This window comes from Limulus polyphemus, unplaced genomic scaffold (assembly GCF_000517525.1).
Source record: "Limulus polyphemus unplaced genomic scaffold, Limulus_polyphemus-2.1.2 Scaffold6645, whole genome shotgun sequence".
Taxonomy (NCBI): Eukaryota; Metazoa; Arthropoda; class Merostomata; order Xiphosura; family Limulidae; genus Limulus; species Limulus polyphemus.
The window spans coordinates 30,120-45,248 of NW_013672255.1; the positions used below are offsets into that span (position 1 = coordinate 30,120).

Sequence of the window (15,129 nt, forward strand, 5' to 3'; positions counted from 1 at the left end):
TATATATATATATATATATATATATATATATACACCTCAAGTGGTGTTCTTTCTGTGTCTAACAATTGTGAAGTTACATTTCTAAACTCTATCCAGCATTATATTGGTTTGTTATAAATTTTGTGCAAAGCTACATGAGGGCTATCTGCGCTAGCCATCCCTAATTTAGCAGTGTAAGACTAGAGGGAAGGCAGCTAGTCATCACCACCCACCACTAACTCTTGGGCTATTCTTTTACCAATGCATAGTGGGATTGACTGTCACATTATAATGCCCCCATGGCTGAAAGGTGTTTGGTGTGACAGGGTTTCAAACCTGTGACCCGCTAACCACTTGGCCATTTTGGACCAGCATTATATTGAAGCCAAATAATTCATCAATCCTACACATTTACATCAAGCAGTTTCCCTTCCCTGTGTCAAAAAAAAAACAAAACATGTCACAAGTTCTTTACAACTATATATTCCACCCAATTAACGCATCTTTCTTATACATTTACATCAAGCACTTTCTCTGTATCTAACAAATCTATATTAAACCCAATAATTCGTACCCAGACATTAACATCAAGGTTTTTCTCTTTTCCTGTGTCTAGAAAAGACTAGGTTATGTTTATAAACTCTTTACAACTATATATTCCACCCAATTAACTCATCTTTCCTATACATTTACATCAAGCACTTTCTCTGTATCTAACAAATCTATATTAAATCCAATAATTCGTACCTAGATATGTACATCAAGGCTTTTCCCTTTCCCTGTAACTAGAAACGACTATGTTACATTTATAAACTTTTTACAAGACTGTATTACATCCAAGTAATTCATCATTCCTAAACATTAACTCCAGCACTTTCTTTTCAAGGTACTCAACAAAATCTAACTTATGTATTTTTTATTGCTTTTTACAAAGATTTCCTAGGTGCTCATAATAATGCTATTTCTTTGTACTGTTTTCCTCTTTTTCTTTTTTAGAATAAATTTTAAATTACTATAAAATATAGACAATCAAAATAGTTTATTCTGACCACACGTACAACCTACCAACAGCAATCCCTGCTAATACAGGAGACACCAGGATTGAAGCCATTACTCCACTGAAGACAGCAAGTTTTCTCATGTGTTTGCCACTCTTTTTGCTTGTGTGGTATCGATAGAGCTAAATATAACCAAATCCTATATTATTCATTAAACGATACAGCTAAATCCAATATCTATAAACTAACCATCACATTATAAAGCTAAATGTTAAAAAAAAACTGCATATTAATCATCACAATACATCTAAGCCTAAACCAACACCTTCATGTTAATCATCATACAATAGAATTAAATGTTACCCAATATTTGCCTATTAATCATCACACGATAAAGCTATATCTAACTCAATATTTGCATATTAATCATCACACAATAAAGCTATATCTAACTCAATCTTTGCATATTAATCATCACACGATAAAGCTATATCTAACTCAATATTTGCATATTAATCATCACACGATAAAGCTATATCTAACTCAATATTTGCATATCAATCATCACACGATAAAGCTATATTTAACTCAATATTTGCATATTAATCATCGCATGATAGAGCTAAATGTTATCCAACATCTGCATATTAATCATCACACATAAACCATACTGCCGTTAAGCTGGGAGCTTTAGTTTGCTCAAAGGACTACACCATAAAATTTGTCCTAAATATACGATCAATGAAGAAATAATGGATTATAACCAACTAAAACACTATAATGCTGCAATGTATTAATACTTATCCTAGTAAACTAATATTATACTGAATTATAATGTACTTTTTATAATGTAATAATCTAGAACACAAACATTAAAGTGAAATACATTCTTACATGAGTATAAAAGATACATTGAATAATGAATTATTATTTAATGTACAAAAACTTTATAGTCAAATGTATTATGGTAACATCTATTACAAAAGACAAATGTCATGAGACATTAGAAAACTGTTTTTAACACTTAAATTGTTTACTATGTCTTAAATTTAAAAATTAATTAGAAATTATGAACATAAATAACTTACAATTCCATCAAAGCTACAAGGCAATTTCACTCTCAGACTTTAAAAAGGTATGTATGCATTCTTACACCAACAAAACAAGAGTAATTTTGTATATCAGCTACAGATTCTTCCTAAGCAATAATATATTTAATTTCAGTGACCCCTTAACAATATGCTCCCAGATTTCCTTACCTTCCTCCCCACCCACACAGGAATACCAATAATGATGGCGGGAACAGCAATAACAGCAATCAAAGCAATTCCAACAGGTGCACCCACTAGCATACCTAACTGCCAGATGATCTTCTTCTTTCGACTCCATGGCTTTTTTCCCCAAAATGTACAGCCTGATGGGCTATAAAATTAGCAATATAAGAAGGAATAGAAATTACAGTATTTTCATTCATATTAGTAGAAATTTAATATACAAGTTTTATATGTGTAGAAATTTTTTCTTAGCCTAGTATTATTTTCAATTATTTTTTTAGGTTAACTAAATCCTTGTACATTTGTATCTACATGTAGAATGCTCTGGAATCAATAATGTTTTAACTTTTTTCTGTCTCCATTTCATTTATATTTCATTCTTCAAATTTTCAACGTTACTCTTTACATACATAAGAACAACACTAAAACAAGTTGGAATACATTATTTTCAAAATGGGCAAAAATCTAATTATTTACAGGTGAAGATAAAAAGAATGAATGAAAAACAAACTTCAGTGTTATTATATTATAAAAACTAACCATTTATTTTTCTCCTTACCTCAGGTAGTGCAGGTCTGTGATCTCATTCATACACAGCCAACAAAACTCTGTACCACAAACACTGCATGTCATATGATTACATGAGCCATCATCCATTTTAACAATCAATACCTTGCAACATGGACACAACTTAATGTCTTCTCCTAAAAACAGCAGATAAATGTTGAAGTAATTATATAATATTTGTCAATAAAACACAGAAGTACTTTGATTATGTCTAAAATATTGCACTTCTTGATACAAGTCATTTGTTTGTTTCAATATTATAACAAGTAGTAAAATGATATAATTTATATGCCAACAATAATAATAGTGTTATATATTATTCATAAAAACAGTTGTAGTACAGAAAAACGTTTCACTAATACAACCCATTCTGTATTTGAAAAAGTGTAGATTTCACAATAGAACCTACCATTTGCTTTGAATGGAGTTAGGCAATTAACTCAATTACCTATGAGCATCATTCACAACACTTTAAGTCACATAAAATAACTAATTAACCAAAATTACAATTAATTTGATTAACTCTTTCTCTATGGAGTTGATCCTTGTAACCACAAAGTAGTCATTAGTTTCCTTATTATAACTCTTAATGTTTTGTGCATGGACTCAGAATGTTGACTGCTCTTGGGGCAAAGTGATTTTCATTAAAAAATTTCCAATTTGATTATTAGAGTAATATCTAAAAAAATAATTATCAAATGTTATAATTTTCCTATACTGAAAAAATATTTCCAATAGGTACTTACCTTCTCTCACACAAATAGCAATTCTTGTTCAATGCTGCCCTCTATATCAAAAAATGTTTTTTTGCATGCTGCAAGCTTTGAGCTCCCACATACCTTACAATCAAATGATTCAAATGTGTCTCGCATGCAAATCATCATGCGACAACCTTCCACCAATAAGAGTGCGACACACACACTTCTAACACATGTGACTCCCTCTGTTCGATTCTACTGAACTATTACTTCAAGTTTTGGCAGAAAGTGGAAGCACCAGTTTTCAGTGGAGAGGAAGGGTGAGAAGTGTGAAAGGAAGTAAAGTACCTATTAGTATTTTTTTTCGGTACAGGAAAATTAGAACTTCCGATATGTTACATTACCTCCGCTCACATAAATAGCTAGAATCCCACATTGAATAGGTGGAGGGACCAGTGTGAGGGAAAGAAAGAAGCATTTGCAGGACACATGCTAAAAGAGTAGATCCTCGCAATAGAGGATCATAATGGGAGACTGCACCACTTCTGTACCAGGTATACTCTTTGCCCAGTGTGGAAAGAGGTGTCGCAGACATGGGCGAGAAATTGAGAGGAGCACATCCAAAATGGAAATAACAATGGTTGGATAGTCATCCAAACCACACAATATTGAAATCTCAATCCTTTAGAGTATATCAATGTTGGTGAGAGTAAAAGGATGTGTAAATCAACTGCATCCAAAACACAGGCTGCCAGGAACCGACATATACGTGGGGGTAGAATGAGGATCATATCATAAGTAAGTCAACTACAATCCAAAACCCAGCCACCGGGAACCAACATCCATATGGGGGTACGAAAGAAGATCATACAGGCAGCAAGACAACTACAATCCAAAACCCAACCATCTGGTGGGGGTAGGAAAGAGGATCATATGGTCTTCAGCTAAACTTTATCACACTAGAGGGAATCTCGTACCTCCCGATCCATGAACAGGACATATGATAGCAACATGAGAAATTGATTGACTGATCCAGAAACCTGCCTTCTGGTATCATAGAGATGTTTTTGTAATGTAAACCATCTCACTCAAAACCAAACTGACAGGAACCAACCCTAGCACAATATCATCCTTGGAATAATAAAATCATCGAAGGATAGCGTAAGAGGAAGAACTGTATTAATCCGCAAGTACCTCCTTCGTGACCCAAAGCACAGATGGAAGAACAAGAGTATAATTGAGTGAGGAAATAAAGACCCCTGTAATACATGTGTGAGGACTTATGTTGATTGATTCAGCTCTAGATCCAAAACCCAACCACTGGAAACCAACATCAATGTGGGGATAGGTGGGGGATCCAAATAGAAGGGGTGAAATACAATTTTGATGGCTCGCACCAATTAGACATAGTCATGTACACCAGCAGAAAATCAACGCCCTATTCTCAACTGAATGGTTTTATCATTATATGTATATTATATCATTATCTCATTTAAGAGGATACCTCCATGGTCCACCACCCTAGTGGCTTGGAAGTGGAAAGTGGTAAGGACTTCCATATCCACTGGAAGAAAAATTATCTCTACTTTGGCTTAGACTAACATAATTACAGTGATTTGCCAAAGTAGGAATAACTTTTTTTAATTTTAGGTAACTCAGTTTTTATTTTCTTGTTTAAATACTTTTTGCAGAATTAAAACTTTCTATATTACTATAGCTAGCTAGGTTACGTACATATCAATCCCTACTTGTCTTTATAAAATCTTAAATTTTTTTTATCATACTTGTATAATTACAGACACTGATCACCTACTCTGAGTATGTCAGTTTACTATCCTACATATCATTGTGATTTTCTACCACCTACTGTGCATAATCATACATGTAATTATATACACTGACCACCTACTCTGTGTATGTTAGTTTACTATCCTACATATCATTATAGTTTTCTACCACCTACTCTGTATGATTGAGTCCTGACTGAAAGACACTGATGCTGAACGTGGGTGAGGAGAATGGCGAGCCCTCTGAGCTCGGGCAGCATCACACGTCTGATTGGGATGCCACTCCTGCTTACAATGGTAACAAAAATATGTATCACATCCAGGTCGTTTGCATTTTAGCTTGGGGCAGCTTGCACAACCAGTTGCTATCACAACGTAACTATGGAAGAAAAGCAGAATTTCAATTTTTAGCTTAGTAAACATTTAACAAGTGTAACATAAAACTTACTGTAACTTATAACAATAAAGCCTTGAGAACTTACCCACAATCAGGGGCTGGGCACCACCTGGCATCTGGTTCTGTCATTAATACACGTCGAATTGTGAAATCTTCATATTTACCAATAACAGATTCATCATTCAAGATCATTCTAATGTCGTTTGGATGAAGAGGCTCAGTACACTCTGGACATGAGATGTTCACCCTATCAATAAAAAACTAATTAACATGTTTTAACTTGTTTCTAATTGCTCAAGTTTACTAACAATAATTTTAATGAAAGTATTAATTTTTGCTTTAGTTGATTACTTTTTTCTGTTATGATGAAGTGATGCTTGATTGACACAGAGTTACCCAATTTATTTTCTTGTTGTAATACAAAACCCATGAGATGATATATCAACACACAAATACCACATACAATTTGTGACCTTTACTTCTTTTATTATGAAAATTGTAATGTTTCCTTTCAACAGTCATCTAATATACGTTAAATGTTTTTCATGTATTTTGTATTATTAAAGAAACACTATCAATTCTATGCTAGGAAATCTTTTTTTTTTACCTAATTAGATATATGCCAGTAATTAGTATGCTCTTAGTACCCAGTCATACTTGGATTATATGTTTGTATACATAAAATGAATGCCTTACTAATATGCTGCATTTGATAACAACACTTACAATTTCAACACAAAAACACATCACAAAACTTTAAAGTAGTTAAATTTCTTTTTTTAGATTTAACTTTATAGTGAAAAAAAAATCCATTCAACCACCCATACACCAGTTTTCATACCCCAAAACACTATTTTCAAATTACCTAAACTACCACCTAATATTATAAACTATAAAACTGTGAACTACAAAAGTAAATGTACATTATTCCTAGAATTCAACACATTTTTTTGTCCAGAAAGAGAGAGAAACAGAACAGAAATTGACATAATCTCTAGATACTGAGATTTACAGCTTAAAATAGCACTACCGAACTCATTTGCTTGCAAATAGCCCAGTTACACTTTGCCTGGAATGTGGCCAACAATCAGAGTTGAAACATACTATGTCAGAGAAATTCTTAAAAATCTAGGGCTATTCATCTTAAAGTGTATGGTAGCGTAAGATACATAATGAAATACTGCCCTGCTTTAGTTTATAAAGAGCTTGTCCAATAAAGGTTACTTTGTATGATATAATAAGACTTTAAATGAATCTTTTAAGAGTCGTACATGACAATTTTCTTATCAAAGATGATCTTAAATAATAGCATTTAGAATTAATATTATATATATAATTGTCCTGTTAAATGCATATCTAACAGATTCACACTGATGTATGTAGATATTTTTAGTAATTTATATATGTAGAGAAAATTTTATAAAAGTAACTGGAATATTAACAATTTTACATTATTTACAGTTGGAGTCTTTACTTTTTGCACAACATACATTCTTTAACTTTTCCCAAGAAATCAGTAGCACATAGCTGTAGCAATAAACATAAATTCTTCCCACACACATAAAAACAAACAAAAAACATGGAACAAAGATTACTTAAAAAACAAAAACTGATGATTATAGCTAGACATAAAATATTTCAAGACATACCAGTTTCATTTTAATTTTTTAATTGCTAAAGACCAACTTCTTACAGGAGGCTTTGTCAATTTTGACCCCCTACAAGAAACATTGTTCCTATGGCACCACAGAACCCCCCTCCCTTCTACTTTCTTTTAATCCCTTCCTTCTCTAAATACTAGTCACACCCCTGCATAGATGATGTATTCTTTGGACTATTTCTAACAATGGAATTCTAAAAAAAATTTAAAAACAAAATAAACAAACAACTGTCCTGTATCTATGTAAATAACTTGTACCTGTCAAAATGTTGTACATTTGTTACTTGTAATAAAGTTTTTCATTACCCATTCAAGTCATCTCCAAACTTTATTTTCTAAAAGTGGATTTCTTGTCATTAAATTTGAAAACAAATCTTTTGTAAGGCACAAAGAAATATATAAATCTATCAGAGTTCCTACCTGCTTTCAAAAATTTCAATTTTGAAATAAGTCTGTAAGCAGTTAAAGCAGGCACGATGTGAGCATGAGCTTAACTCAGGGAAGCACTGAACTGGTAGTTCAAGCAGACAAAAGGGGCATTCTAGCTGGTCCATCCCTCCATTCTGGGAAGAATCGGCAAGTGCCTCGCTGCGTGCACTAGACAAAGAATTTGACTCTGAGTCTGAAAACTGACTCACTGCTGAATGCTTGAAGAATTCTTTAACACTTGTTGGATCTTGTGACTAATAAAGAAAACATTAAAAAATATACCATCACTCAATAAGTTCTTATTTTCAGAGTATACAATGCAATCAAAGAAACCACAATTGATAATAGCTTACAGAGAATAACCTTTTTATTTAAATGACAAAAAAAAGACTATTCATAAAATAAGCTAAGTTCACTTAAGAGAGAGAAATTTAGGAAGAATTATTTTCACTTTTTATGAATGTAAACATTATAATGACAAAACATGTTAAGGCTTTAGTTGTCATTGTGTGAATGCTATTGGTGATGAAGCATGATTATAATAAATTATATTTGACATAAGACAACAGCATTAGGCTTACTATTTTCTAAACATTACATTTTTTATTCGGTCCCTTAGGGTTTTCTGTGAAGAATAGTGTATTATAGTATTTCAGCCACACTATGTTTACCATATCCATTGCCTGTGACACACTTCACTTAATACTGAGCTCATCAGACTGGCTGGGATACAAGTATAATAGTCATTGGCAGTGGATAGGGTGAGCAGAGTGTAGTTGAAATACTATTATGCACTTTTATTCTCAGAATAACCTAAAGGACCAAATAAAGAAAACAGTATTTAAAAACACAATTAGCCACTACTATTTACTGTCTTATGACAAAATATAATTGATGTTTTGGCTTACTAAACAACAGGAGTTTGAAACAAACTTTTTTCATATAGACATTGTATCAATGAAACTATTGATTAAATTAAAAAGCAGCTCGAAACGGAAAAGTTTGCTTAGCGTCAAGTACTGAAATGTATCATTGGACATGCTATGGTTGATATCATCATCGGACTTTAACTTTTCAAAATCTACCTGTTTCTTGATTATTAACAATAACAAACAAGTACCTATTCTTTAACTCTTTTCAGAGATATTTCCATAAATTTGGTATTTCATTCATGACTTTTCTTTAACCATGTTTTAACTTGAAACTTATAGTATCACTCTTATTTTTGCACTCCAAGGGTAATTAGAAGGCTTTGATCCTTGTTCATATTGTAACATAAATATTAGTGGTCTTTCAAAATTTAGTATTAAATAGATCTTAACTTATTTTCAGTTACTCTTTATTCTTATATGTAACAAAGATTGTTAGATATACAAGACTGTTGGGTTAATGCGAGCGTTATGTTTCAGATGGTTTAACTTTAGCATGAGTGTTAAATTTAGTTATTTTTAACAGCAATAGTTTAACACAGGTTTGTTTACGTAACTGTGTATGAATCATACATTGTAGTTCAATTCATGTTACTAGGACCTTCTAAGTTTTTCTTGTTGTATTGATTGAGTATCATTGCATCATAATATCTCGTAGTGTGCAGAACATTCTAAGCCTCTGTTAGTCTATAAGTGTCCAAAATGTAGTGAGAGTTAGATACAATAGATAGATCTAGAGTGCATGATTGTGAATTTAGCCATAAAGAGCATATAGTGGTGATTTCTAAAGTGAAATTATTACAGATTGTATTGTAGTAACAGAGCAGAAAAGAACACTTTTTCTTGTCAGTTGTGTTATAAAGTAATTGAACCAGCCTGTGTGGACTTTGATGAAAAGACACACTAATTTAAAGCTATGGATACAACTGTGGTAATTAACTGTGTAACAAACTATTGTATATTTATATATTTGACTTCTTTGAATATATTAGTTTGAAACAAGTGGATTATGTGCTGTTTGTTTATTATTGAAATTTATTGCCAACAAGTCACAGACACCTACTGTAAAAAATCCAGGACAAACATGCATAAAAACCTGATAAAGTTAAATACTAATATAATACCATGTGAGATGATAAGTGTAAAACATTTCTTTCAAGTTAAAAAATTCCTCCAATACATCTAGATCCTAAAATAGGCTATGTGACAGTTCAACATTTAACCCACACTATACTCTACTTGTTGTGGACTGTATGTTTAACTAGCTGCAGACTAAATATTCCAATACTTAAAAGAAACTACATACTTAATTTGCTGCTGTAAAGATATTCCAATTATTTAAATGTATGTCCAACTTGATGCTATAGAAACATTATGTTTCAGCCTTTCATTTCAGTTCTTTACATGTATGTATATATTGACTGAGCTTAAAACTAGATCTTATTCTTCAAGAACACTGAGATTTTCTACAACTTTCATCTAATTACAAAGCTTACTTTTCTATTGACTGGGTTACCACCCACAACACTAATTTCTGAACAGTTATCAGTTTCTGCTGGAACAGGTCGATGCCGCCCATTTCCACGACGACCAAAAGAGGCACTGGTGAAAATGCGACCAAGAGAGAGACGACTGAAGCCATGTTTACGAGATCCTGGAGAAATTCCATTAGTAAATGTGGTGGATGAGGCACTGGCCATTTTTTGACAGATTAACCTCCAGAATTAAACCAAAGAAAATGGCTGCTATTAGTACACACTGTTTTCTTACCCCTTAGATGGTGAAGCTTGCATCTAGAAAAATTAAAAATGTATTTTGTGATATATGATTAATTAAATAATGACACTAAAAGTTTCTTGGTTGAAACAATACAAATTTATAATTAACAAATGAAAAAACAGCAAGTTATCAAACTAGATTAAGGTTTGGTTCTAGAGAAAATTGTACATGAACTATGTAAAAGGTCTCCTGTTATTCATGTAGGAAGCCCAACAACCCGACAGTGTGGAAACAATACTCCTTTCACTCAATGCAGACAAAACAACAAAGGATCACAGTTAATATATATCCTTTACTTATTCCTTATAGAAACAAGCAAATCACCATAGAAACAAGACTCCCTTTTTTACTCATTTAGATAAAACAACAGAGGAACACAGTTAATTTTTATCCTCCATAACACTGTAAAACTAGACCTCTCTTTTTATTCCCACAAAAAAGTACAAGGGGCTATAAAAGATATTTTGTTATGACTATCAAAAGACTGTATAAAATTCCAATCCTTCTTACTTCAAAACACAAACTGCTATACAGAATATGAAACTAGTACTTTTCTTAGTGTTTCACTGGTATATGCAGTATGTACTAGAAACAGTATAAAAGTACATGCAGACTTTTCCTACATACCTAAAGTAACTGAAAAGTATTACAAACCAAAAGCCCATTTTTACTTCTCGTTGTGTAGTAGGAGATAAGATTGTAAAACTAAATGTCAATAGGCCTGATAGGCACTATAAAGCAGGGTGTTTTTACAAAGGAAAGTAAGATACAGATACTAAAAATTACACTATTCTTACTCTCCCACAAATAGTACTAAATGAACATTATGAAAAAGAGCACTTCCTTTACAAATAAAATTAACTGAAAAACAGCAATGGGACACTGTGTTTACAATCTTTCTAATGGGTATTAAAATCTACACCTATATAAAGGAAGAAGCTGTATGTGTTCTAGTTAATGTTGTTGAAACACTTATATTTAATATCACATTAAATAAAATAATGCGTGTAATTGTAACAAAAGTAATCTTTAAGAAGTACTGTTCCATATCTGTGTAAAAGTAAAATTCTACAAATGGTTTTAAAAGTTCAGAGGTATTTCCTGGTAAAATGGTGAAAAACTAGTTGATAGTTAATCTACAATTTGGTACTGTGAATGAACAAGTATACAAGTACTAAACACAGAAAAACTGCACTCAAGAGTTACTTTTGCTTGTCAGGTCTAAATCCCTTGTAGATATATCTGTTGTTAAATCACTTATGTACTGGCATATATATAATTAACTTTGAATATTCATTTACATGTGCTATCTAATATACTCAGTTTTAGTTTCCTTGAGCCATTGTAAAAGATATGAGAGCTAGAATCATGGTAACTATACTTGGGCTTGAACCAAAGCAAAGATGTTAAGTGTAAGAGATACAAAAAATCAATGCTGAAGAAAGCATATAAACGCTTACAAATGTAAAACAATACTCTAAAGATATAAAAATAACTGTAACTTATAATATCAAAATATTAATTTGAGCTTCACACAAGCACACTATTTTGACAGTTTATTTTAAATGTTTACGCCAATAATCCACAGAAAAATTAGCTCAAATTAAACACAATAAATCACAAGATTTTAGACAGATTAAATGGCTCTGACTCTTGAAAATTCCAAGTTTCCCTGACAACACTACAAATAACAAATAAAGATATTCCTACACCTTATGTTAAAGGTTTGCAATAACTTTTTGGCGTACAATTTTGCGTTTATTTCTAAGAAGAGTTGTGCTGCCAACTTTTCATGTTTCAACTATTGCAACAACCTGAACAATTCAGAATTTAAAAGAATGACAAACTTTACTAACAAGTTTTTCTGGTTACAGATACTACGACTGAAAAGAGACCTTGTACTTACCTTAACTACCTACGATAAGGTTCGCTGAGTAGTTCACGTAATTTGACAACCTACTTACTCTACAAAACCCTAAATGCACATCCCACCACACTAACTTATCCCTGCTGCTGGAAACAAGTATGCTAAAAGTTGTATTCAACCATGCGTTTACATACAAAAAAGTAGGTCATCAATATATGTTCGCCCAAAACTAGCTATGTGAGTGGCCTACAAATGATTCATAAAGTTTCGTTCTCAGGGGCGACATTAGGGATGTGAAACGGATGCAACTGCATGGGACCCAAGTTCGTTCTTCCGCTTGCTAATTACCTAGAATTTATGCATGTTATTCACTTTTCCCGTTGCCCAACACAAATGAAATTGAAGGCTTCGTAAGCGACTTCCTTTTATTTCACAAAAACTTTGCGACTGTTTAACAAAAACAAAGGGAGAGAATGAAATGATATTGGAGTAGAGACCGTAGTTTACATATTTAGTTAAGCATGAACAGTATGGCTGTCTGTAAAACAATTGTAATATTGATATTCAAATTACACTAGACAACAGCTTTTTCATGGTATTGAATGAATGGCCTCCTGGGGAATGTCACGTGGCGGAAAAAAGACAGATTTAAAATGTTAGTTTTACACACATCTAGGTAGAAATCCATAATACTTTCTAGACCTCTTCCTCCCTGCCGGAGAGTTGTTTTGTATACTATATTACTTTCTTCTTTTAATTTCACTGTTTCTCAGGTAACATCCCCTTACTTTGATGTATTACTAACGGTATCATGAACCACGATAATGGTTCATAATAGGAATCATAGGAATTGCACAAAACCCTAATAGAACGTTCGGGCAAAAAGAAAAGAAAAAAAAACAAGAAAAAAAACGCATTAAACAGTAAATATTCAGTTCAAACAACACTTTAAAAACTTTACTATTGACTGCTAAGGCTGTACACATATAAAAATGCACAAAAAAGCGGCCCGTTTGTAATCATTATTATTTTTTCTCTACAACAAAACGGCTTGGTATATTGACTCAAATCTTTTGTAGAATACTAAATAAGGTACTGCGAAGGTCGAAGGGGTATTGAAAAGTCGATTTGTTTCTTCTATATTTTACATTAGCTAAAAAACATCATAATTCTAGTTTAAACGATGTTATCATTACCCCTTGAAGTTAGCTTTCTTACAAATATCAGGTGTTCCTTTAAAAAGCTGAAGTACAGGGTGAAACAGGAATTACCAGCCAATAATAAATGAGCATTACATGACTAACATTTAGATACTCCATCCTTTGTACACCATACAATAGGTGTATGAATTGATAGAGTAAAAAAATCAATACACATATACACATAATATTAAATTCTATCATACACATTTGTAGAATAATTATTTTAAAATACACTAAAGTTTATTTAGAGCGAGGTTTTAGTCGTATATGTTTTATTTGAAAAGGCTGCTTTTCTACTGGTAAAATTTTATACGTGCTTAATGGAGTTGTGTCTTAAGGCCAGGTATATATTTGCCTGGTGATGACAACACCTTGTCGAAACGTTCTATATTTGCTGTTATGTTAAACTTATATTAAAGTTTTTCTTCATTACGCATTCAAGCCGTCTCCAACCATTATTAGTCTCAAAATGGGTTCCTCGTCATCGAATTTAACTACTAGCTATGTTTATTATGATTACCATGTATAAAGTTAACTACCATATCAAGTAATCCTTTGCCCATAGTTGAACATAAAAAAGCCAGCAAACAAAATTAATAAAAAAATTGGGAATTAAAAAACCTGCAAATAGGGATCGTAAAATAAGTAAGAAAACAAGGCTGGAGATAGTGTAGACATTATTTCCCCAAACTACAAATCCCTATTTTGGATCCATGCTGTTGCTAGAACTTCATGTGGTGGAGTCAAAATAGGGATTTCTAGTTGAAGTAAATAATGTCTACAGTATCGCCAGCCTTGTTTGCTTAGTTTTTTACGATCCAAATTTTTTATTTATCTTGTAATAATGTATTGACGAATGTCTGCAACTGTTTTAGTTTAATATACCTTTTTCAGTAATATTAACTTGTATACTTTCGCCATGCTTCATAAATGTACGATTGCACTTTCAACCTTGTTCACCCTATGCAGTCCCACATTGTGCACGTACACACACACACACAATTCTATTTTCACACAAAAAAGCCCTTTTAATATAGTTTTATCTGCATCTAAGAATCTGTTTGCCTAGCACTATGTGGCCTATTAAGTTACTTACTAATAATATTCGGGGGAGAGGGGCACTTAGGACTAGATTTATCATGTATGATGTAGCTCTCTAATTTACTCATCAGTTCGTTTTTATCCACTATTTTTCTTATAATATAGAAGCGACTTGTTTAGAAACCTGGCAGCCAGTAACGGAGTGTTTGAATAGTTGTGGAGAAATATAATGTTTATTGAACGTGGAACTCTGTATGCTTTATTAAAATAAATAAAGAACTTGTAACATGAAAATTAAAGCTTTGTTTATGGACAAAACAAGTACGGGAAAAAAAGATTTAAAAAACAAATTACCTGTTTTATTCGTAAACAAAACTTGTACCTGTATGCTTTAGTTAGTGCATAAAAGAAAATAATTTCCATAAGCATGACTTCCTCTAACAGTCGAAACTCTCATGGAAATTAATTATATTGTTACGTCTCCGTTTGTTAATTAACTCTCCGTAAATTCGTTCCGACGAA

The 15,129-nt window shown here is 32.3% G+C and overlaps 1 protein-coding gene across 1 annotated transcript in view; it reads right to left on the reverse strand.

Moving 5' to 3' along the window:
* Positions 1–10,507, reverse strand: part of LOC106473930 (E3 ubiquitin-protein ligase RNF19B-like) — a 24,525-nt gene extending 14,018 nt beyond the window's left edge. The window contains exons 1-7 of the mRNA XM_013934620.2: positions 10,215–10,507; positions 7,781–8,043; positions 5,786–5,947; positions 5,480–5,682; positions 2,811–2,955; positions 2,237–2,399; positions 1,045–1,159 (exon numbers count right to left, since the gene is read on the reverse strand). Coding sequence (XP_013790074.2) covers positions 1,045–1,159; positions 2,237–2,399; positions 2,811–2,955; positions 5,480–5,682; positions 5,786–5,947; positions 7,781–8,043; positions 10,215–10,418 — 1,255 coding nt within the window. The 5' untranslated portion in view covers positions 10,419–10,507. The remainder of the gene's footprint in view (positions 1–1,044; positions 1,160–2,236; positions 2,400–2,810; positions 2,956–5,479; positions 5,683–5,785; positions 5,948–7,780; positions 8,044–10,214) is intronic.
* Positions 10,508–15,129: the final 4,622 nt, after the last annotated feature.